Raw genomic sequence first — 26,089 nt, forward strand, 5'->3', positions numbered from 1 at the left:
CACACGACAGCCTAAAGTACTAGATACCCTAAATTCAAAATGATATTTTAATTATAAAATAAATTTTTGAATATACTTACCCGGTGAATATATAATAGCTGAGCCTCCGGCGGCTCGACAGAAAAACACACAAAAACTCGCGAGCGATCGCTATGAAGGTTGCGGGTGTGCCCACTAGCGCCAACTATCGGCCAGATACCGCATATACATGTAAACAGACCCAATTTTTCTCATCCCGCTGGGTCTCTATCGGGGAGGAAGGGGGGGCCTTTAATTTATATATTCACCGGGTAAGTATATTCAAAAATTTATTTCATAATTAAAATATCATTTTTAAATATTTAACTTAGCCGGTGAATATATAATAGCTGATTCACACCCATGGTGGTGGGTAGAGACCAGAGTTAATTAAGTTTACAGCGTATATGCTTAGAGTTTTTGACAGTTATATCATAACAAAACCCAAATATATAAGGGTACCTGGTAAGGAAGTTGACTTAGACGATTACTCTGCCTTATTAGTCTGTCTTCCTCACGAAGCCCAGCGATCCTCTTAGGATGCTGAAAGACTCCCAGGAGCTGAAGTATTAAGGGCTGCAACCCATACAACAGGACCTCATCAAACCCCTAATCTGGGCGCTCTCAAAAAATGACATTTGACCACCCGCCAAATCAAAAAGGATGCGAAAGGCTTCTTAGCCTTCCGTACAACCCAAAACAAGATTAAAAACATTTCAAGAGAAGATCAAAAGGATATTGGAATTAAGGGAATGTAGTGGTAGAACCCTCACCCACTACTGCACTCGCTGCAACAAATGGACCCAGTGTGTAGCAGTCCTCATAAAGAGTATGGACGTCTTTTAAGTAAAATGAAGCCAACACCGACTTGCTCCTCCAAAAGGTCGCGTCCATAATACTTCGCAGAGATCTGTTTTGCTTAAAGGCCACGGAAGTTGCTATCGCTCTTACTTTGTGCGTCTTGACCTTAAGCAAGCAACGATCTTTTTCACTTAAGTGAGAATGAGCCCCTCGGATTAAAAATCTAATAAAATACGATAAAGCATTTTTAGACATAGGCAATGAGGGCTTCTTAACTGAGCACCATAAGGCCTCAGATCCACCTTGTAAGGATCTGGTACAAGCTAAATAAAACTTAAGAGCTCTAACTGGGCACAGTACTCTTTCAAGCTCGTTGTCTACGATCTCTGATAGGCAAGGTATATCAAAAGATTTAGGCCAAGGACGAGAAGGCAGTTCATTTTTGGCCAAGAAACCAAGCTGAAGCGAACATGTGGCTTTATCTGTAGAAAAGTCGATGTTTTTACTAAGGGCATGGATCTCACTGACCCTTTTAGCCGAAGCCAAGCACACTAAGAAAAGCGTCTTGAGGGTGAGATCCTTCAGGGAGGCTGAATGTAATGGCTCAAACCTGTCGGACATTAGGAACCTTAGGACCACGTCTAAGTTCCATCCAGGAGTTGCCATACGATGCTCCTTAGAGGTCTCGAAGGACTTAAGGAGATCTTGGAGATCTTTATTATTGGACAGATCTAAGCCTCTATGTCTGAACACAGAAGCCAACATGCTCCTGTAGCCCTTAATAGTGGGAGCCGCGAGGGAGCAAACATTTCTCAGATGCAGGAGAAAGTCTGCAATTTGGGCTACAGAGGTACTGGAAGAGGAAATGGATGATGACTTGCACCAGTCTCTAAAGACTTCCCACTTCGACTGGTAGACCTTGATGGTAGATGCTCTCCTAGCTCTCGCAATCGCTCTGGCTGCCTCCTTCGAAAATCCTCGAGCTCTTGAGAGTCTTTCGATAGTCTGAAGGCAGTCAGACGAAGCGCGGGGAGGCTTTGATGAAGACTCCTTACGTGGGGCTGCCGTAAGAGACCCATCCTTAAAGGTAGACTCCTTGGAACGTCTACCAGCCATTGAAGTACCTCTGTGAACCACTCTCTCGCGGGCCAGAGTGGAGCAACCAATGTCAACCTGGTCCCTTCGTGAGAGGTGAACTTCTGCAGCACCTTGTTTAGGATCTTGAAAGGTGGAAAGGCATAAACGTCCAGGTGAGACCAGTCCAGCAGGAAAGCGTTTATGTGGGCTGCCTCTGGATCTGGAACTGGAAAGCAGTAAGTTGAGAGCCTCTTTGTCAGAGAAGTCGCAACAAGATCTATGGTGGGTTGACCCCATGTCATCCATAGCTTCTCGCACACAGTCTTATGCAACGTCCACTCCATGGAGATGACTTGTCCTCTTCTGCTGAGGCCGTCCGCCAAGACATTCATTTTCCTTGCACAAATCTCGCCAAAGGAGAGATATTACTTGCCTTAAATGGAGTTCCTTCTGATCCGTGGATCAAAGACCCGAGCATTCCAGACTGTCCAGTGGAGCTCCCTAACCCAAATCCGATGCATCTGAAAACAACACATGGTTTGGGTTCTTGATCGCAAGAGAAAGACCTTCTCGAAGTCTGATGTTGCTGTCCCACCAAGTCAGACATGTCTAGACTGAGTTGGAGATTGGGAAAGAGATACTCTCTAAGCCCTTCTCCTTGTTCCAATGGTTTAGGTGAAATTGGAGAGGGCATAGGTTGAGTCTCCCCAGAGAGATAAACTACTCCAGCGATGAAAGAGTTCCCACGAGGCTAGTTCAAACTCTTACAGAGCAACTGTTTTTCTCTTGCAAGTGAAGGACTTTTAACAGAGCTTGTTCCATTCTTGCGGGAGACGAAAAGGCCCGAAAAATCAGACACTGTATCTCCATTCCCAAATAAAGAATAGTCTGGGATGGGGTACTGTAAGTTACGACTTCTCTACGTTCACTATGAGACCTAGCTCCTTGGTTAGGTCTAATGTCCATTAGAGGCTCTCCAGACAGCGATATAATGACGACGCCCTGATTAGCCAGTCCTCAAAATAAAGGGAGGCTCTGAATCCTCAAAAAATGTAGAAATCTTGCTACATTTTGCAAGGGCCTTGTAAAAACAAGAGGAGCAGGAATGAGGTCGAAGTACTGTGCTCGACATTGGTACATTACTTTCCCGTCCCCAAACCTCAGATGTTGTTGAAAGTTTGGATGAATCGGGATGTGGAAGTATGCATCCTGAAGGTCGAGAGAGACCATCCAGTTGCCTTCCCTTAATGCTGCCAAGACAGATTTGGTAGTCTTCATCGTGAAGTTTGTCTTGACAATGAACACATTGAGCGCACTTACATCTTAAGTACTCCTGCAGTGAACGTGGCTGCCAGATCATTGGAGCCATCCCTGATAGCCTTGTTCCTGCAGAGAACGTGGCTGTCAGATCATTGGAGCCATCCCTGATAGCCTTGTTCATGCATGACATAATTGTACAGCAAAACTTCAAATGCTTGAAAAACTCCTAACAGGAGATGGTCTAGCTCTGAAGCCGACCATAAAAACTTGGAGCGTCTCATGGCCAGGCGACATGGAGTGTCTATGAGGCTTGAGAAGTCTCCCTGGGCAGAGGCAGGAACTCCCAAGCCGAGAACTTCTACCGTGTCATACCAGACGCTCGCTCTATAAGCCAGTTTAAAAGGAGGGAAAGCAAAGGCTGTCTCCCCCAAACTCCTCCTGGTGATCAACCAGTCGCTTAGCAAACGTAAAGCTCTCTTAGAAAAGCGAGAGAGCACTAGCTTAGAAAACAACGGCTTCGAAGTAGCTAGGCCTAGTGTAAACTCTGACGAAGGCGAACGAGGAGCAGCAGTTACAAAATGGTCCGGATAAAGATCCTTAAAAATCAGCATGATTTTTTTAAAGTCCATAGAGGGCTGAGCAGCTTTAGGCTCCTCTCCGTCTGACAAAGTCCCCAAAGGAATATCAGTAGGAGGGGGATCAGCAACTTCCTCATCTGAAGGAACCTCGTCCGACAATTGCCGAGTCTCATGAAAAGGAGAGACCTGCCGCGGTGGCAATGCTTGACAGGCAAAGTCCACATGCAAAGGAGCAGCCGTAGCAGTCAAGGAAGCGACGTCATGTCGCTGCTGAAAGGACTGACCAGCCACAACAACAGCGAGTTGATGGACGCTCGACGTCAAGTCGAGACTGCCTTGACTGCCTAGACTGAGCAGTCAAAACAACCCTTGACTGCGGTGCTTGACGCTCAACGTCAAAACAAGGCAACTGAGCTGGTTGGCGAACGTCCTGAATGTCAACACCAGACTGCGGCAGCGGCTGAACGTCAACACGAGGCTGCGGCAGCGGCTGAAAGTCAACACGGGACTGCAGCGAGTGAGGATCCAAGTCACGTGACTGACGTGACAAACTACCGACATCACGTTTCATAACGTTTGTGCGGCTGACGGCCAGAGTCTCGTTTAGCGTAACGGCGACTCGAAAGCGAAGGTTCATCGTGAACCTGCTCAACGTCATACTTCTCCATAAGGGAGGCAAGCTTAGTCTGCATGTCCTGCAGGACAACCCATTTAGGATCAACGGGAATCGGAACGGGCCGAGACGACGGTAACGTCTGTGTTGGCAAAACATTGCCTTTACCGTGACCCTCGGACCCCGTGTTACGCTTGCGTTTAATAGGCGAACAGTCTTCCGACGACTGCAAAGGGTCAGAGCTGTCCCCATGGCTACAGCCAGGATGCTGGACCTGTCCTGAAGGGACTGACTTTCGCTTAAAGGGTCTAGAAACCTTGCGCCAAGGTTTCTTTTGCAAAAAGTCTTCGGATGACGAGGAGAAACTTCGTCTCTCCTGTCTTATGGCAAGGACGTGCTTGCCGAGCAACGTCTGATACCTTTGAGGGAAACGTTTGTTCGTTGGTTTACACTCCTCACTCCCTTAGGTCCTATGACATTCCTTCTCCCTGGTGCATGGGAGCCTGAAAGAGGTTTCGGACTAGGCAAGTGACAAGCACGAACAAACGAACCCTCCGCAACACAGCACATGTTTTCTAGCACTCACTTCACTGATATCGTATTTTTCAATAATTTCACATTAGGCATGAATAAAACTGATATCTACCTGAAGCACGCAATTCTCCCTTACATCAAAAGGTTATAATTGCGAAATGAGTCGTATAATGTAAGCACATCAGTACAAAATGAAACACACATGCAAAAATAAAAAAAAAAAAAAAACATACATATATATCGAATAAAACGGAAATATATAAAGTTAAAAAGGATCAGTGACTGGGGAGGAGATAAAACTCTAGTTCACTAAAGACTACGTTTTCAATCTCTCACCGTACAGTGCCTTGGGACGAGAATAAAAACTAAAAACGTTTTATCCTTTCTCCCCGTACAGAGACTTGGGACGAGAGTAAAAAACTGAATCGAGAACAACGTTACTCGCTCCCAAACTCCTTAATTGGGACGAGAATAAAGATCGGAACGTTCTCTCTTTCTCTCTCTCTCTTGTCACACACAAGAGAATTGCCCACTCACCCTTCGTCAATAAACAGGTTATTTGACCAAAGGAAAAAACTGAAAGGACTAAGAAATTGAAAATTAACAAGTTCCTTTAAATTAGTATTTAAAACTCTTCAGTTTGAAAGAAGAATGAACAAAACGTCAAAATCGATTTACTCTTTCTGCAAAGTGAAACCGTGATTCTCTCTTTCTCTATCGTAACGATAGAGCGCAAACTGCGTAGCATAAATAAACCAAACGTTAGTTCATCTTTGAAAAAACAGCACGAAGACTATTCAAAGAATATCTTTCTTAAAATATTTTCTAAAAAATATTCATTTCATAACTCTTACAGAGCAAATGAATTAAACTTAACGAAAATAAAAGTTGAATGGGCTCAACGTTGTTTAACTTCGGTTTCCAAGTTAGGACCGCCTACATCTCGGACTAGGGGAGGAATAGGTAAAGGCCGCATATAAACAAAACATAAAATTTATCTTGATGTTTAGTATAAATGGAAAGCTAATCGAAGAGGCCTAATAAAGGCGGGTGAGATATAAAATATATACTGTAGAGGAAAATCTATAATTATCAACAAAAATTTATAACGTGATAAAATAATTACTAAAAGCCTAAAACACACTTCCGTACACTGAGGGAAGGGTCGGCCATCTTTACTCTATGGAAAAACCAGAGATAAAAAAGCAAGGGCAAAACACTTTTATCCTTTCAAAAGCATTTCTTTTGAAGATAGTATTGAATAATCCAACACGGCGAAAGCAATAAAACCAAAACCAAGTACTTCACCAATTCGGTAGAAAACTCGAGGTCATAAAGCGAGTGGAATCGACTTGTCGATGAAACCGACAGAGAAGAACTGGAGCTGTTTACAAGTATATGCGGTATCTGGCCGATAGTCGGCGCTGGTGGGCACACCCGCAACCTTCATGGCGATCGCTCGCGAGTTTTTGGAATCTGTCGAGCCGTCGGAGACGTCAGCTATTATATATTCACCGGCTAAGTTTAATATTTAAAAATCATAATGTGGTAAAAAATTTCAAAGCTTTTATTCTTTACCCACTAATTATTATTATTTCAATCTTGTGGGGTGGCAAGTCCAGGCTATTTTTGCCGGCCCTAAAAAAGTGCCACCCCAGGTTATTTGGGCCCCCCCCATATGATGGCCCCGGCAACCAGTCTAGGACCTCTTGGACAGCGTCATTCTCTAGCTTCGTCCCTAAATGTAGGAACACAACATCACTGGATGATGAGTCAAAGGAGGGAGAGAGAGAATGAACAACGTGGTAACCCGTGCAGAGGATGGAAACTATCCAAGGTTCAACTCCATGTACCATCCACCTCTGCTACCTGCTCTGTAGGCATGCATCCACCCACCGGTGGATGGATAGGAGAATGCCGACCACCACAGCGGGAAAGACTACATCTGCCTCGAGCCCCTCTTGCACGAAAGGGCTGCTTGGGGACTTGCTTCCTAAAGGTGGGCTGTTAAAGGACCATTAGATCCTCTCTTACGTCCTTGGCGTTTTACCAGGGAAGCTCTCTGCATAGGTGGTGCCGAGGGGAAAGGGTATGATGATATCGCCCTATGGAGGAGAGTCTTGACTTGCCTTTCTCTCGCTCTCAGCAATGCGTCCATGTCATCTGCATTAAAGAGGGAAGGACTCTTCATAGCATGTTTCGAAGCTTGTGTGCTTCTCTCCTCGGCACTTCCCTTTGGAATTTTGAAATGACGCAATCTCACTGTTTCAGAATCCAGTGAGACCATTGGTTAACTATATTGGGTGTCAGGAATTCCACTGTCTTGGCACTGGAAGGCATAAAGGTGGACATTGGTTCCTGTTTCTGGTCAGTAGAAAAAGCCTCTGTTATGGAAAATGTCTGACTGAGATTAACCGGTAGTATATCCAAAAAGTGGCTTGCATAGAGCACTTTGGAACGCACTCTTTATTTGCGGCCTCCACCACCGAGAACGTCACAAGTAGTGCTGCCAGCTTCTCCAGGGTAGTATTTTGTGTCAGCGTCAATATCGCCTCGTCTAACGGCAAAGGAGATGGATCATCATCTATAATCTGGTAGTACTACCTCTGCCGTACATACTGAGGAGGAAATAAACGAGATGAGTTCACCACCCTGAGAGATTGGGAAACTCCTTATCACCTGGGCAAAGGCCCTCTTCCTGATCCCCTTACCCCAGGCAAGGCTAGCCTAGTCTTGGCGAGTCTAAGGATCTCAAAAAGTTGATCTAGAACTATGTCCTTTCCCTCAGGAGAAACATAGGCAAGATCACCCTAGGAGTTACTCTTCCTTATGCAGTAGAGAACTTACATAATGAGGAGTGCGACTGAAGTAGCGCATACAGGTGAACTCTCACAAGCTACCAAAGTAGTATGAACAAGTGATCGCAGGCAAGGTACTGAAGTAGTGTGTCCAGTAGAGCATGAAGTTCATGGACTAGGGGCAGTGAGGTCGGGAGAAGGTCCGGAAGCAGGCGAAGGTTGAGAGAGCCAGATGATGTCGGACAGGGAGGCTCCTCCGCTGAGGAGGGCTGTGAAGACGAGGATGAAGAGCCAAAGAGGCGTCTCTTCAGTCTTCACTGATGGCGAAGGAGCACCTCTGAGGGGAAGAGTAAGATGAGCACGTCGGGATTGATGCCCACGGAGAAGCCCTCTAGGGGTTGGTGGGTCAGCAAGCTGACCTTCAGCAGCAGTCCTCTGAAGAGGAGTCTCAATGAGTGACTCCCCCGAGGGGGGGGGGAGGCGTAAACTTCGGCAATGGCGGATGAGTCAGAAAAGGCAGGAACATCGGCAGGATGAGCAGCAGACAACATCCTCTGACACCACAACGTCGACAAGGTCCAGAGGATCCACCTCCGACGTTGACGAACGCTGCACACTAGCGCCACAGCGAAGAAGCTGCACCTGTCTCCTTGGAGGGCGGACCCGGTAACCCGAAGGACGACGAAACCTGTAAAAAGGGAAAAAGTCATGGACCCCCCAGGGGGAGAGGCGGGCTACTTCACTAGGGGAAGCAACGCCGTCTCTTGAGGACTGAGGTTGTCCAGGTGTTAAGTGGCCTGCACTATTACTCGACCGTCGCCCGGAGGAGACCTAATGAGCAGGAGCTTTGGAGGAAGGTCAGGAAGGAGAAGTAGTCTCGGGTTTCTTCTGCTTCGAAGAAACCTTGGAAAGAGAAAAGTACCGATTAGACTTCTTCTTTCGGCATTGCCCAAACCTTTCCCACTAGGAGACAGACCACTCCCAACACTCAGTACACTTATTATCCACATCAGACCGATGACTTCTGCAGGTAGGAAAAAGGTTGCGAGGATCGGTGTCCTCGGCGGACATGAATATGTCCATGTGGGTATGGCATAAAAGAATGGGTACATAAGATATTAGAAGGGTCAGATCAAGTAGAATACTTGAATGTCGCAGGTAAAAATACTTGAATGTCATGGGTAAAAATGAGGAGGGTTTATAAGAAAAAGAGTAATCCATTGGCCAAAATAAAGGGGGGAAGGTATATGCCCAGAAGGGCCAGGTTTATGCACAGAAGCTCTAAAACTAGTACTATATGTACATGCGAAAGAACGGGAGCGAATACAACCGATCCGTAGAATGTTAACAAACAAATGAAAAATATACTAGTAGTTTAGGATTTAGACAATTTGTGCAGTTTTCCATGGATTCATTATAAATCCAAGAAAATAATGTTTAGAGAAGAGAAGGTTTGTTTTACCATTATATAGGGTTTTCTTAGTATGTTTTCCCCACCCAAAATCCCGGGTTCCCCATTATCAGCAAATATAGATATATATATATTTCATTCAGTATTTATTTGTGGTAAAAATACGAAAAAAAAAAAATCTTTATTAGGAATGTTTACCTCGTCCGTAATTATAATAAAACCAGGAAAGCTTTTCCCGTCCGTAACTATGATGAAACTCCTACCGCTTATTAGCAGTGGGTTGTTAGTCCTCACTAAGTTTTATGGCTATTACTGTATTGTGTTGGAACAAAGCTTACTTCTTGTGATACTGATAAATCTTTCTAGCCAAGATAGAGCTGTGCCTCCTCCTAATGAAATTGATTAGGATGAATATTTTGTCTGTATTTAGTGAAAAGTAAGAAAATGTAAGTGGCCAACAGTTTAATTGCTAGCGAAAATGAAATTCGCTGTAAGAAATGGACGAGTGGTGGCTAGTTTGTTGTTTTTCTCTATATGTTTAATGGGGGCTGGGGCATAATAACTTACATATCAGTCAATTTAAATGTGAAGTATATCTCTCACTCTAAGTCCTTTGTTTACATCTGAGAGACTGAAGGGGACTTACTGCGCATGCGTTTTTTCCATGGATTGCGGAGCTTTCTGTGCATTTACAATGACGTATGTGTCAGGTGTTTTTTTTAAAACCAATTAACACCTTACAATTACTTCTTCATAAGTTCCCAGATGTTGTTCTACGACAGCCATTTTTTTCCTACCTTCGTCTTCAGTTTTAAGTTAACCACCATCTCATAAAGATGTCTGGAAGGGTGAACTTAAGGGAAGTACATCAATCTATTTCAGAATTAATGTACTTACGTTTGTCGCCAATTGATTATTATGGAAATGCTCTCCGTTCAGTGTAAAGCTATTGTTACTCAAGTGAAATTAAAAAATAACAGCAAAATAAGGCCTCAAAGGTCCGATTCTGACTTAATTGTCAGGGAAGGCCAGCACATTTTCTATTGCAAAGCTTTTGTGATGATTACCAAGAAAACGAAAAAGGCGACGATGTCAATCATAAGGTAAGGAATTAGTTGAGATTTACTTTTTCATAATGGAAGGATTCATTTGTGATTTACTTTTTCATAATGTAAGGATTTATTTGAGATTTAGTTTGTTACCTGAGAAGGGGGTGTCCGCCTAGCGGTTGTGACCTGGGAAGGGGGTCTGGGGGTTTGGCCCCGGGCTAGGGGTTGTGACCTGGGAACTACTATTATTATTATTATTATTATTATTATTATTACTATCCAAGCTACAACCCTAGTTGGAAAAGCAAGATGCTATAAGCCCAGGGGCTCCAATAGGGAAAAATAGCCCAGTGAGGAAAGGAAATAAGGAAATAAATAAATGAAGAGAACAAATTAACAATAAATCATTCAAAAAAAGTAACAACGTCAAAACAGATATGTCACATATAAACTATTAACAACGTCAAAAACAAATATGTCATATATAAACTATAAAAAGACTCATGTCCGCCTGGTCAACAAAAACGCATTTGCTCCAACTTTGAACTTTTGAAGTTCTACTGATTCAACTACCTGATTAGGAAAATCATTCCACAACTTGGTAACAGCTGAAATAAAACTTCTAGAGTACTGCCTAGTATTGAGCCTCATGATGGAGAAGGCCTGGCTATTAGAATTAACTGCCTGCCTAGTATTACGAACAGGATAGAATTGTCCAGGGAGATCTGAATGTAAAGGATGGTCAGAGTTATGAAAAATCTTATGCAACATGCATAATGAACTAATTGAACGACGGTGCCAGAGATTAATATCTAGATCAGGAATAAGAAATTTAATAGACCGTAAGTTTCTGTCCAACAAATTAAGATGAGAATCAGCAGCTGAACACCAGACAGGAGAACAATACTCAAAACAAGGTAGAATGAAAGAATTAAAACACTTCTTCAAATTAGATTGATGACCGAAAATATTAAAAGACTTTCTCAATAAGCCAATTTTTTGTGCAATTGAAGAAGACATAGACCTTATATGTTTCTCAAAAGTAAATTTGCTGTCGAGAATCACACCTAAAATTTTGAAGGAGTCATACAAATTTAAAGAAACATTATCAATACTGAGATCTGGATGTTGAGGAGCCACCGTCCTTGACCTACTTACAATCATACTTTGCGTTTTGTTAGGAATCAACTTCATACCCCATAATTTGCACCATGCACTAATTTTAGCTAAATCTCTATTAAGGGATTCACCAACCCCAGATCTACATTCAGAGGATGGAATTGATGCAAAGAGAATAGCATCATCTGCATATGCAACAAGCTTGTTTTCTAGGCCAAACCGCATGTCATGTGTATATAGTATGAAAAGTAATGGGCCAAGAACACTACCCTGTGGAACACCAGATACCACATTCCTATACTCACTATGGTGCCCATCAACAACTCCTCTTTGCGATCTATTACTTAAAAAATCAATAATAATGCTAAGAAACAACCCACCCACTCCCAACTGTTTCAGTTTGAAAACAAGGGCCTCATGATTAACACGGTCAAAGGCAGCACTAAAATCAAGGCCAATCATACGAACTTCCTGACCACAATCAAGGGATTTCTGTACAGCATTGGAGATTGTAAGAAGGGCATCACATGCTCCAAGGCCTTTACGAAAACCAAATTGCAAACTAGGGAATAGATGATTACCTTCAGCAAAACTATTGAGACGTTTTGCCAGAAGACGTTCAAAAACTTTAGATAATATGGGAGTTATGGAAATTGGGCAGTAATCAGTGGGACTTGAGCTACCACAAACACATTTACATAGAGGAGTAACATTACCAATTCTCCAAGGAGTGCTAAAAGCTCCTCTTCTTGCTAACTTGTGCAAAATAACAGATAACTTTGGAGCTAAGAAATCTGCTGTCTTTATAAAAAACAAAGGAAAAATACCATTTGGGTCTACACCTCCATAAGCATCAAGGTCCATCAACAGAGCTTTAATCTCATGAGATCGAAAAGCTAAACTAGTTAGTTTAGCCTCAGGAAAACAGGAATGAGGAAGTTAAAGTTTTTCATTACTCTGTTTACTGTCAAAAACATCAGCCAAAAGGGTTGCCTTTCCCTTTGGACAGTGAGTGACTGAGCCATCTGGTTTAAGTAAAGGAGGAACTGTTGCATCTACACCAAAGAGTGCAGATTTAAGGGTAGACCTAACCCACCTAACCTAGGTTAGGTTAGGTGGGTTTGTTAGGTTCTGTACCCTTTTACAAATCTCAGATGTGTTAACTAATCATGTTTGGCTTATGTTCAGCCACTTACATGATCCATATATTTTTCCAACTAGCTGTCTTGTTATTTTGCATTTCTGACCATTAATATTGCTGTAAATCACTCGTTTATGACATTTCCGGAGTCCAAACACTCATGAAAGAGTGCTTTTCCCCAATAATCATGGTCAGAAATGCATAAAACTCAAGATAACAAGTAGGAAAAATATATGGTTCTTGTATTAGGCTAGAAATTAAAGTATCATATATTTACCGAATATTGGGCATATATGCTGTAGTGGCTTTAACCCTTTATCGTAAATAGTAAACAAGACTAGGCTAAATAAGATACGTCATATTATAGGCTAACTGCTTAGGAAACGCCACAGCCATGATTTATAAAATATATATACTCTTAGAACAACATCTCACAGCTTACCTGTATTTTACGGCAACATTCTAGTAACGAGACATGACACTGGGCAGGGAAGGAGGATAACGTTAGTTGATGAGATATACGTAAATGGTCTTCAATTGTCCTTGGAAGGCTTGGGTTTCCTGTTCCAAAACACACCACACAAGTTAGCTTTAGGTTCAAGGATGAAACAAAGCCTTTACAGCGGCGCTTCTGATAATGTAGCTATTTGAGTTTCGCAAGTAATTAAAGTATCATATATTAACCAGTATTTTTTCCTCTTCTTTTCTCCGTTTCGTTCACCGAATAAATTTATCCTAATATTTACTTCAAGGCTTCCTTGCTTATTTGTTCAGCACAGGTGAAAGCCGCCAACAAATCTTATACTTACTTAGTTGTAACGGTTCTCATTGATAGAATTGTAACTAATACTTTTTAGTAATAGATTACAGACACACACTCGCGTACTGTATATATATATATATATATATATATATATATATATATATATATATATATATATATATATATATACATACACACACACACTCACACACACACACACACACACACACACACACACATATATATATATATATATATATATATATATATATATATATATATATATATATATATGTGTGTGTGTGTGTGTGTGTGTGTGTGTGTGTGTGTGTGTGTGTGTGTGTGTGTGTGTGTGTGTGTATAGAAAATATTTGTTTCAATGTTGTCACTGTTCTACTCCATTACAGGTGTGACCTGACCCTTTAATTTCCTTTACAACACTTGATTTTAGATGAATTCTTGGAAGATCGAATATCATCAAAAGCTGTGATCCTGATCATTATCTTCTACATTTAAGCTGTCATGGAGACATCTTAAAATTTGCGTTGAGCTTCGTCGCCATTCTAGTCTTGCGTCATACGAGTAGTTATGAATCTTAAGACTGTCTTACTGTAATAATTTCTGTAAATGATTATTAAGTAGGTGGACTGTATTTTATGAATCTTGTAAAATATCACCATTGATCTTAAATATAGTATTTTTTATATATTTTCTGGTTATTACTTTCTTTTGCTGTTACCATTTTCCATGCTAAATCAATTAATAAGGGAATGAGATATTAAGTAAATTTTACGTAATTTACGTTTTGATATATCTGACCGATCAGTATCTACTCAGAAGGCTTATTTGGCAATACGTTAAACCCTTCTATAGGCTTACGCATTGTGCAATTTATCACTATACTTTCCCTTGGTGGAGATGCCCCAGAGTGTGGTCCTTCCAGTCCTCAGGAAATTTTTCAGATGGGCCAAAGTTGCTAGACCTACACCCTTCGTGAATTTTAACCATATGGTCCAACACTTGGCCCAGGGAGGTATTTCTACTCCTAGGTGTAACCCCACTGCTACACTTGGAATGGAAAACTTATCAGAGGATACACAACAGCGTGGAAGAAAGGAAGCAAGATGGAAGTAAAGTAAAGCAAGGACCCTACAGTAAATGGCGTGAGATGCAATGAATGAAGATTATCTTGATTTCAGACACTTGCCTTCTCATCTATCAAAGAGTTTGTATTTCGATTTCTTCTGTGCTACCCAACATTGTAAAAATAAATGCTATTTACCTGAGAATGGAGAAGGTAAGATTATGGTACAGGATTAGTATCATATAAAAACCGTTAACCATGATAATAACAAGTAAGGCAATGTAAAACGTCAACATTTATTAATAAAAAAAAAAGAACAAAATAATGCAACAGTTGTACTATATATACAAATACAAGCTGACCTGCAGCGTACATAACGAAACACATAGGAGAAATCGTGTAATGGGAGCATCGTGCCATTTTTCTTTCAAGGCCCAAAGACTGAATAAATCTTAACCTTTTAGCCTACTAGAAAATCTCCAATTTGGCATAAATAAAAATCACATATTCTACAGCATCAACAATTTGCAGGAACGAAATAGAGAAGATCAACAGAAGTTTTAAATTAGATCTAGAAATTGATGATTGTACTAATCCAATCGAGGTAATAGGGTATGTTGACATAAACTCCAGGAATGCCTGGGTTACCGCACCCAATGCCCCAGGAAACGAGTCCTGCAAGCAGGTATCGCCCGTCACGTCCTTGGCAAGCCAATGGTCCTCCACCATCACCCTGAGAATAGAAAATGGACTTAGTTCTTTGAAAAGTTATTTTTAAGGCTATTAGATGATGCAGTGTGGCTGTTTACACTTTTATTCCAGTAAGGATTCACTCATGATTGTTCAGAGAGTAGATTGTTCTTGTCCCAGTGAAATTTTAGTTGATTTTTTTTAATTTTTCATCTCTGAATCTATGGATAACAATCTTGGATAAAAGATACTTAAAATATTAAAAGCCAAACTAAGTCAAATAGACTGAATATGAAACAAACACCTTAGGAGAAGATGCACCATAAGTTAAATCATTATATCTAAGGGAATTTATTCTCCTAAACAGGCTGCATTTGGGGCAGATGGACGTAGGATGAGAAAATATACTCCGTTGTGGCTTTGTCAAAACACCAACCTTACAAGCGTCCTTTCCTTGTTCACCACCCGCGCATATCATGCCTGGATGAAGTAAGTAGGATGGGCCTAGTCTCGTCTGTCTTAAACGCTGTTGGCACTGAATCGGTGAGACCACCGTCAAGTCAACCTCCTGTGGAATACAAAGGAATTAGTACATTGGATATGGACTTACAAATTTGAGGCGTATGCACAGAAGGCCATTTAGTATGCAAGCGTGATTGAGGGAGAGAACTGATGTTGTATCTTGAAATATTTTCAAACACATTTCGTGAAACTAAAGCAAGAATTATTTTACCTTCAATACACTCTGGTATTGTCCGTTGTCACCAAAGCCATCTTTGCCCCACCCTGATACCCAGCAACGTTGGCCAGTGAAGTCCTCACCTCGGCTTGGCAGGCAAATTGGAGATATGTGGGGGCTGAAGGAAGAAAAAGTTTTTTTTATGCAGATGAAAAATTTATTGGAATTGGTTATATGAATTTGGGCTATATAGCCAGGCACTAGAGCCTAAGAGGGCTATCAAGTGACAAGGGGCAACTGGGGGTAGAACCTCGGACTTGCACGATGGTAGTAGCCTAGTTAGTAAGAGGATGGGCAGTAATATAAAAGAAAAGAAGGGAACAGAGGTAAAATAGAAGGCTTGAAATTGAGTACTGCTGGGGGCCAAAGGGGCATGGTAAATACCCTTTATTAGGTGCAATAATGGGCTCTGAATAGCCGCACAGACCCCACCGCTAGGCTATGGATCCCAAATTCATCCATTTGTAAGAACAAAACTTTTTGAGAATGTTAGGAACTGTGAGCCTTTCATGACAATACAGTACATTCTGTCTGGACGGTCTCAAGAAACGTTTTTTTACCCTGATCACGAAGTAGGCCTACACCTGTAACTTTATTTTGACATCAGGAAATGAATTCAAAACCTATTTAATAATAAATAGTTTGTTAAGGAATCGTGCACTTTGTTGGGTTAGGCTAAGTTAGATTAAGAAATCGAGTGCTGAAAATGTTGTTTTGATTACTTTTTTCACTTATTTCAGTTTATAAAAGAAACTGAGAAGAAAACAAGCAGACTATTTCTAATTACATTCAGACATTATTCACTATGTATTCTTTTTGGGCTTTTGACTTGAAGTAGTTTTTGGTTATAAAATCAATAAATGTGAACTCAAAATTCTCAAACTATCTCACAAAATATTCATAATGATTGATAAAAATAATGATCCTAATAAAAATAACATGAAATCATATTTATATAGCCTATGCGTTTCTAGTATTTTAAAAGAAACGAAAAGTATGATTGATAAACATTTAAATAATATCTAAAAGATATAAGAAATAAGAATATATTCTTCTTAAGCTACTTAAATGTCATAGTTATATGTATAAAAATTATTTAGGAAAAAAAAAAACAATAACTAGAGCGTTTAATGTAATGAATGACTAGCATAAATTTAACTCCATTAAAGAAGCAAGCTCGGCTCAGCTAGAGCGTTCGAACAAAGTGACTCCAGCGAATTTACCTCATTCACCAACAGCAACCCATAATGAAGAGGAACCCTCTCACCTTATGCATGTTTAGCGGGAAATATTTGGCGTCTCATTGGCTGATTCTTTCTCAGCTCTGATAGGTGGTTATAGGGTGACGTCATGTAATCGTATTTTTATGAATGAACTTTACTTGGGGGCAAAGAGCCTATACTTATTACAGATGAATTATAAGTAAAAATTACAACTTTCATGGAATTACACTAAAAGTTGTTATTAATTAGTAATAGATAGATTAATGGATCATGTGTGAGTGTATAAGTTATATAAATAGGTCATATTCGAAGGAATGCTAAATTGTGGTCTGGCTATGATGATAGATATGCGTGTGTTTGTTTGTGAAGGAGCAGTAAGCGAACGAAACAACCAATCACAGCTGAAGAAGATATAGCCAATTAAAGGACTGGAATAACCAGCCAAGAACATCTAGCTATGGAACAGAGCTGAAGATTTTTAAGATTGAAGGGAATTAATTATATATGTTCTCCACAGTATATAGAGATAGTCTTTTATAAGATGTTTTAATAACAATGTTTTTTATTAGAGGTATAGACTTTGATTACTAAATGATTATTTTATTCAGAAAATACGTCTTTGTGACGTCACAAGAGTAGGATGAATTTTACAACCTGTCTTTGCTTCTTCTGTTTTTCGGTTTGAGTGAGCTTAAATAGTAAAGTAGGTAAGTACGTAACTTTAATTTGTATTTTGTTACAGTTCAAGTATAATGCAATTGAACAAATGATTATCAAATCATATGTTCATTACGAAATATATCATCCTAAAGGGTAGGGGGTAAAATACCAGCAGTAGGCCTATACATATTTCAGATAAATGATGCCTTAAAAACTGCAAATTTTATGGAACCATACCCTACCTAAACCACAAATAAGTAAATAAAACGGATCTTAAATATCATTATTGTATGCATAAAAAAGAAACAGGACTTAACTAGAACGAAATACCTCTTGTGAATTTGACTCGTTTGTCAACAACAGCCCTTAAAACATAGGAACCCTCTCACCTGTTGCATTTCCTTTGCGGGAAATATTTGGCGTCTCATTGGCTGATTCGCCCTCTGCTGTGATTGGTCGTTGTGTGTGACGTCATACAATTTTTATGAATGAATTCAACTTGGTAGAGTAAAATACCTACGTTAATTTTATACAAATTAAGATTTATAAATTACAATTTTTATAAAAACAAACTCATAATATTATCGGTTTTCTAATAAAATTGATAATGGATCTTGTTTAAATGTGTAAGCTAAATAAATACGTTATTTTCGAAGGAATAATTGACTAGGGTCTAGCTACGTTATTGGATGCATAAGGCAACAACCAATCACAGCTGAGAAGATACAGCCAATCAGAGGACTAGAATATCCCGCCAAGAGAGGGTTCCGGGGATTTATGAGTTGCTGTTTGAGAAACCTACCCAAATTTCCATTCTATCGCTTTTAAACGCTCTAGCTATTGGAGATATCTATCTATCTGCAGATTAATTTTGTTCTTAAAGGAATTAGATATATATTGTCTTCAAAATATATGAAGACAATCCCTTATAAGATATTTTGATAACATATTTTATCAGAGAGATACATTCTGATTAGCAAATAATGATTTTTATTAGGATAAACGTCTTTGTGACGTCATAAGGAGTAGGATGAACTTGAAAGCTTGTTAAATGATTAATAAATTCTATTTGCTGGTTTTGGTAACATGCGGCTAATATTCGATATTCAAATAGATACTATAATTTTATCAAGCTTATATAGTGAAGGAACTAAATTTCTAGAATCCTTATTTCGTTACATTTCAACTATAATGTATATTATTCGAAGAAATAATTGACAGTTTTGATTACGTAGTTAGATGTGTGTGAAGCTATAGTAAATAAGGGCAACAGCCAATCACAGTTGAGGAAGTTATAGCCAATCAGGGGACTGGAATGTATCATCATGAGAAAGTTCCAAGCACTTATGCAGTACTGAAGAAAAACTTGCCAGAATTTCGATGAAATTACATTCAAAATATTTAGCTACTGAGGACAGAGGTGAAGATTTTTCTTTTTTAAAGGGAATTCATTATATATATATATATATATATATATATATATATATATATATATATATATATATATATATATATATATATATATATATATATATATATATATATATATATATATATATATATATATAGAATATATATATATATATATATATATATATATATATATATATATATATATATATATATATATATATATATATATATATATATATCAAAATATATAGACAACCCCGTACAAGATTTTTTTATAACATATTTTATCAGAGGAATAAATTCAGATTACAAAATGCGTCTTTAGGACATCATAAGGAGTAGGATGAACAGTTTGTCTAAATGACTGATTAATCCTGTTTGCTGGTTTGAATGAAGTATTGAACAGCAATTGGCTAATATTCGATGTTCAAATAAATACTATTATTATATCGAGCTCAGATAGTGATGGAATTACACGAGTGTAATTCGGATTTTGTTGCATTTCAAGTGTAATGTAGTTATTTAAGGGAATAATACACTGTTTTGAGAGTGGCGGCAAATTACAAATACTGTTATTTTTCCTATTTTATGTACTGATTCTAGTTAAACATGACCAGTCTTTGGTGTTATGTCTCACTTTCGTCATCATTGTTTAGTTTTAAAGGACATCTTATCCCTCACTAAGCCAATTAGAAGGGTTTCTTTCATTTATCAATTAGGGTTAACTCGAGGTAAATCTTAACAATTCTCAGGATTTTATAAATAACTATTTAGCAATATCAGGAGATTAAAAGTATCACTAGAGAAATTTTATATGGGAATTTTCCTGTGAGTAGGCCTACATCAGTGCAAGTAAACTAATTTATTGATAAAATAGAAAGAACAATTAAATAAAGTTAAGCCTGATTTCAGAGTCCCACCTCAAGGTCTATAAATAACCGGTTAAATGTGAGACTAGTCACAAAACTACGAAATGGTCTCGCCAGGTGTTCTGTCTTCTAAATTCCTTTATCTGGAAGATTTCCATTGCCTGAATTCTTACCTTCTTTTGAGTTTACGGCCTCCCATTAGCGCAAGAGCCCGTGAATTGCATTTTTTTTGTAAAGTTCTGATACCTACCTACACTACTTCTTTTGAGTTTGACATACCTTATATGTACATCACACTAGTAAGAAGAACAATAGATCTACACTTTTAAGACTGCCATTATCTTCAAACCTTTGTTTTCTTTCTTGTAACCCTCAAGCCTTTCAGAGGTTGAGGGTCCAAGTTAGAAAAGGTCACCAAGTTGCCCTTAAGTTAAAAGAAATAAGCTAACTCACTTCCTGACGAAATCCACTGGATTGGACAGTCTAATTATGGCCAAGTCATTGATGAGATTTCCTGAGTAAAAGTCCGGGTTGATAAACACGCCGTTGGCGTCAGTCTCGAAGTAAGGGAAGAACTCAGAATCCTGATTGACATCATATTCTCCCAGACGTATACGGAGGTCAGAGGCCGCATATCTGCAAATTGACATCATTAACAATATATCCCTTTGGTTATTTTTGGAGGTCATACTCTTTATAATTTTTAAGCCTATCCAACATACCTATTTAATTTGACCATTTTAGTGTGTGGTTATGTTTAGTAATTCCAGTATGCTCTCATGATAATTGGCTATCTTAATCCTCCTTTATTTTGCTTTTGGTGGATTGTATCTATTAGTGTTCTCTTAGTCTACCAGACTCACCCTTTAACGCAGTGGGCAGCAGTGAGAACATGGCTCTGATCGACAAGGGTCCCAGCGCAGATGTAAACGTTGTCCAGACCTTCCTTTTTCAGAACCGCAGCTTGCCATGGGTACTCCCCTGTAGCGATAAGTTAGTTCATCAGATGAATGAAGCAAAGCCTCCAACACTGAAGTTTTGACACTATAATTTCCAATCTCAATTACCATCAGAAAAGGTGGTAGGCATACATAGGACGTTGCTTTTTTCCTTATATTTAATTTGTTAAAAAGACATGACATAATAGGCTAATAACTTGGTTTTATTGATTATTTATCAGAATGCTATCATCCAAATTGTACTTGCTACTATTAGTATTTTAAAAGCTCACACGCAATCATCTTATCTAAATATTAGAATCAATAATCATGGTTTAATGATGAAAAAAAAAATCCCAAAATAAGTCCTTTTATTAGTGTAATTGAATAGTTCTATGAAATAGGGCAATTTGGGGGCACAGAAAGCCATTCAGCCCCTTGGTGTAACAAAGAGGAAGGCCCTGCTGTTGCAGTTTTAGTTAAGTTATCAGAAAGCTAGAGGGAGACAAGAAAAACTGTAACAGAGGTTTAAAAGTGTTCCATTCTTACCAAATTCTGAGTCGCCATCCCGTTGCACCGGTTGGCTTACACGACCGTTGACGCCGTCGGTACGCTTCACTCCGCAAGTACGTGCATTGGCAAATGAGTTGAAGGTGGACGAAAAAGCACCTTGGAATCCATCTACTTCGCAACACACTTCGTAAAGCCCGCACTGAGACTGAGGCAGGGCAGATGGTCGGCGCTGTTTTTTTTAGTGAAGTGATAACAGATGAAGAAAAAATTATAGCAATTTAGTAGCCTCTTTTCTTGGGTTACAAATCACTGCACAGTTTTTACCAGTTTAGTAGATCGGTTTAGTTCTGGTATAGTTGACGCTGCCATATCATTTCATTTTTAGTGTCCTACAAGAATTTGTTCTCATCCCTAACCTTCTCATCTTTTTCTTTTCTAAATGACTTCCTTTTCCCCATCTCATTCATACTAAAAATGCTTCCACTCTTCACATACTATACTCCTCTTCCTTTCAACCCCATTCTTAAGTACTTTTATTCCTGTGGGAGGCTGTAAAAGCGGATAGACATAGCTTTGTTGTTTCTGTCGGCCTATATAAGAGTATCTTTACTATATTTCATGTTCATTCCACCTAGAATATAAAGTTAGAAAATTTAGAAATTAAACTTATAACTGAATATAAAATCTTGGCAGGATGACTGTATCTACTAACAATCTGGGTGTGTCCCTCAGAATATGTCCGGAAAAAAATCATGTGGAAGTCATTGTTCTTATATTTGGGGAGTATTATATCAATCCTTCTTCTCGTGATAATTGAATCGCAAACTATACATTTAAGAAAAGGCTAAGCTGTCACATCCCCACCTTGAACTTACTTTAACTCCTAAATAGGTTCACTACATGTTGTTTGTTTTACAGAAGTTACTTTGCCCATTGCTCTCTGAAGTTTTCATCTATGAGCTGTCTTCACTTTCATACCCTTATTGCATATACCAGGCTTCCCATCTTTACGTAAAGGTTCAACAAGTGAGTGTTGACTCACATACGGAACCACTCACTTCTACCCTGTATGTACTCTCAGGCACTGTGGGCTCTCAAGATTTCTTTTTATTATAATACTTCGCCAACACCATCTAGCATCCTCCATTCTCTTCATGTGACCAAACCATCTAAAAATTCTGCGTTCAAATTAGTGAGATTTTCTTAATAACATGAAATCCTGGAATCACTGATAATTGCCAATTTACAACGACACTTTGTAATTTTGTATAGAAATCTAGTTCTCAAGTTTGATAATCAAACTGAACCTTGAAATGTCTTTCTACAGTATTAACAGAAGAGAATAAAATAATTGAAATGGTCTCTAACAAAATAATTTATATGGAAATTCTCTTGATAGAAAAATACAATAAGACAAAGAACCGATTTTGGCTCACACTTCCAGTGAGCATTTTTGTAAATACCACCATTTGAAAAGTTTTTCCCACAACAATAAATTTCCTTATGATATGAATAATTGATAACAAAAATTTTTTGTTTTACAAAACTCTACGTACTCAATAACGCTGGGAAGCTAGAAAATAACAGTATGAATGAATTAAACTGAGAATGTTGTTACTAAGAAAAAAAAATAACAGGACATTTCCATACAAAATACCATCATAAACTCCACATTGAATGCTAAAGCTAGTGTGAATCTTGATTATGTCAAATTAGGCAAAACACAGATTATATTCACATCCTTCAGATCCTACCTGACAGTAGTTAGCAAGACTTCGGCAGCTGATATATCTGCAGGTCCTCTCAACTCCTTGTCCATCATGCAGACCAGGTGTAGAAGGCCCGATGGGATATGGAGATAATCCCAGGTCATGCAGGCCACCGGGAAGTGGGCGTTGGAACATAGAAGGATCATGCACGTTGCCAGCCAGCCCTAGGTTGTTACTGAGCAAGGTCAAGGGTCCGAGACGTCTAGGGGGTCGAAAGCCAGGGGACATTAGACCAGAAGGGAGAGTAGAGAGAGCTAGAGGATTGAGAGGAGAGATAGGGAATGGAGAAGGTGAAAGAGGATTGTGAGGGAGAGAAAATGGTGAGAAAAGCCCAAGATGTCGAGGATTAGAGGAAGTAGAAACGCCTGGCTCAGTCTGTTCCAAGTTCAAGTGCCTTCGAGGGTAGTATGGTGTCAAGCCTGGCTTACCGTGGGGTATGGAAGATGGGAGGGGGTCGTGAAGGTGGTGGTGATCTACAGCATCATTAGATTGGTGATTTATAATGGCTGAGGTGAGTACATGCTCGGGGTGGGGCACATTGGATATTTTGAAAGTGAGACCTAATGGGATGGCTTTCAGTAGATTTGACACGGGCTCTAAGAAACGCGCTGATGGTTCGTTATCCAATTCCCGTGGACTAATGGTATCCTCAGCTGATGAAACCTTTCAAATAACACAGTCATGTAATGATTCAATCTTGCTGAGAATATTCTCGGTCTTTTGTTGTGATATATTTCATAAATATTCCTATTCCATATGACATCTACTGATTAAAATTGAATAAAATAACAAAGTAGTTTAACTTCTTTTTAGAAAAATCTAACGCTTCCATCAAAAACATACTTTTTGTGTTTATATACGCTTGGTAATGTTGGCTTTAAAACAAGAAGCTACAATTACATTACAGCTCTTATTTTCTAGTATTTGTATAGTACAACTTTAACGTAATGGATTTGCTCTGTAAATTCTATATAAATCAAGCATTAACATATTAGGTGCTCTACATCTATTAAACTAGTGCACACACTGAGAAACAACACTAAAAACTGTACAGCTATACAAGTATTTACAATAAATGTTAGTCCAATCACTCTTTTTACACATCGCTCATCAGAATCAGGAACTTTGGCAAGAGATTTATGACTCAACAGGAACCTGATGATCATTGGGTAGCTAATAGAAAGGCTAATTAGATTTATGAATTGATCGGAAACAAAAATTAATTGCACAGCTATAGTGCAAATGCAGCGATAAGTGTATTTGCTTGATTAACATCAGAATGAGTCAATGAAAATAAAAAAGTTACAAATTGAAATAGACATCTTAGTGAATTTAATATGTTATTTCTTACTTGTCAGGAAACCTGAACGAGGAGCCGGATCTGGATGACTTATCAGAATCCAGGGACCTTGGATCTAAAAGAGAATTAGTAAGACTCGACTGAGGCAAAACAAACCTATTTGTTGATGATGATGATGATGGAGAAAATGATGATGCACTGTTTGCTGATAAAGAAAATCTATCTGATGAGGTTGATGGAGTAAATGACGATGCACTGTTTGAAAGGGGGCGTCGATCTGACAGGGGAGAATCCCTTTTGTCGTCTGATTTGCCACCGCGGCCCCTGAATATCGTGCCAAAGTTATTGGGATTATAAAAATCATCATCATGGTCGTGATCATGATCGTGAAAGTGGGTATGTTCGTGGTGGTGAACTTCCACAGGCTTCTCGTCATGAAGAAATGAGGATGGGCTGTGCAGTGGCCTGGATGGCGTGAATGAAGGGCGGGAAGGTATAAGTGGATTATTGTGGGGCTGGTTGCTGAAGTCAGCAACAGGTAGAGGTCGGTTGATGGAAGTTACAGGTGGTGTGTAAATCTGTGGAGAATAGGAAGGTCTTGAAGGAGTGTAAGGAGGTGTATATGCAGGTCTTGAAGGAGTGTAAGGAGGTGTGTATGCAGGTCTGGAAGGAGTGTAAGAAGGTCTTGAAGGAGCGTATGGAGGTACATATGGGGTACTAGGAGGTTTATATGTATTTGGACTGTAGATGGGAGGATGTATTCCACCAGTTTGGGGGTATAATCCACCAGTTTGGGGGTATAATCCACCAGTTTGGGGGTATAATCCACCTGCAGGATAATTAGGATAACCACCCCCACCTGGATAATATCCAGCTCCCTGTTGATGAATACCCCCAGGATAAGGATAGGGACCTCCCGGGTATGGACCTGGACCGAAACCACCACCAACACCACCAACACCCCCACCAAATGGGTTTAATCCATTCTTAATACTTTCAATAGCATGAACGCCTTCTGCATTGGGTGTCACCAGAAGGTCCAGTGAAGGATTGAACACAGGTCGTCCATCAAACTTTGCTACTTTAAACCCAACGAAAGGATTGATAGACACTGGTCCGAGGTCGAGTCCCAAGGGGTTGCTCCCACCTCCATAAGGAGTTCCATAAGGGCCATAACCACCTCCAGTTGGTAAACTTCCAAAATTAACCCCAAAAGATGGCACAAATGCAGGACCTTTAAAAATCCCATCTAGACCACTACCACCAACCAAGCCACCTAAAAGGTCAAAAAGTCGCTGGAAAAAATGACAGTCAGAAAGAAAAAAGAAACATTAAGAAAATACCTTAGAAATAAAAGTGTTTGATAAAACATGCTTAAAGATATAAGTGATCACCAAATAGAATACTTAAGAATGAAGCAGGCTTTATATCATAGTGCAAAAGTTTAACACAAAGCATCTGCTTGACTATTTTTGCAATAAACCATACTTTTAGACGAGATTTGATAAGAGTAACTACTGTATTGTGAAATCTATAAAATCAATGTGCATATTGTATTATTTAAACTACATTTTATTGGACAAACTACTGTCAGCTGGGAACTTACAGGTGTTTGCTCATTGTTTTCTTCCTTATCTTCTTGTGCGTCTCTTGTAGTACGTACCTTCTTCTTTAGAAATGCCTTTTTGCATTCAAATAATACCCCATTCTGAAATGATATCCCACAGAT

At 39.4% G+C, this 26,089-nt stretch overlaps 1 protein-coding gene across 3 annotated transcripts in view; it reads right to left on the minus strand.

The window, feature by feature from the left end:
• Positions 1–14,528: 14,528 nt before the first annotated feature.
• Positions 14,529–26,089, minus strand: part of LOC137650211 (uncharacterized) — a 50,665-nt gene continuing 39,104 nt past the window's right edge. Inside the window, exons 5-12 of one of the 3 annotated variants that reach the window (XM_068383432.1) lie at positions 25,967–26,068; positions 23,046–23,723; positions 21,328–21,520; positions 20,704–20,821; positions 20,294–20,476; positions 15,670–15,793; positions 15,373–15,504; positions 14,529–14,979 (exon numbers count right to left, since the gene is read on the minus strand). In XM_068383432.1, the coding sequence (XP_068239533.1) occupies positions 14,818–14,979; positions 15,373–15,504; positions 15,670–15,793; positions 20,294–20,476; positions 20,704–20,821; positions 21,328–21,520; positions 23,046–23,723; positions 25,967–26,068 (1,692 nt within the window). In that variant the 3' untranslated portion in view covers positions 14,529–14,817. Of the gene's footprint in view, positions 14,980–15,372; positions 15,505–15,669; positions 15,794–20,293; positions 20,477–20,703; positions 20,822–21,327; positions 21,521–23,045; positions 25,656–25,966; positions 26,069–26,089 lie in introns of those variants that run through there. The other 2 variants (XM_068383434.1, XM_068383433.1) reach the window with 2 other exon arrangements.

This window comes from Palaemon carinicauda, chromosome 11 (assembly GCF_036898095.1).
Source record: "Palaemon carinicauda isolate YSFRI2023 chromosome 11, ASM3689809v2, whole genome shotgun sequence".
NCBI classification, from domain to species: domain Eukaryota; kingdom Metazoa; phylum Arthropoda; class Malacostraca; order Decapoda; family Palaemonidae; genus Palaemon; species Palaemon carinicauda.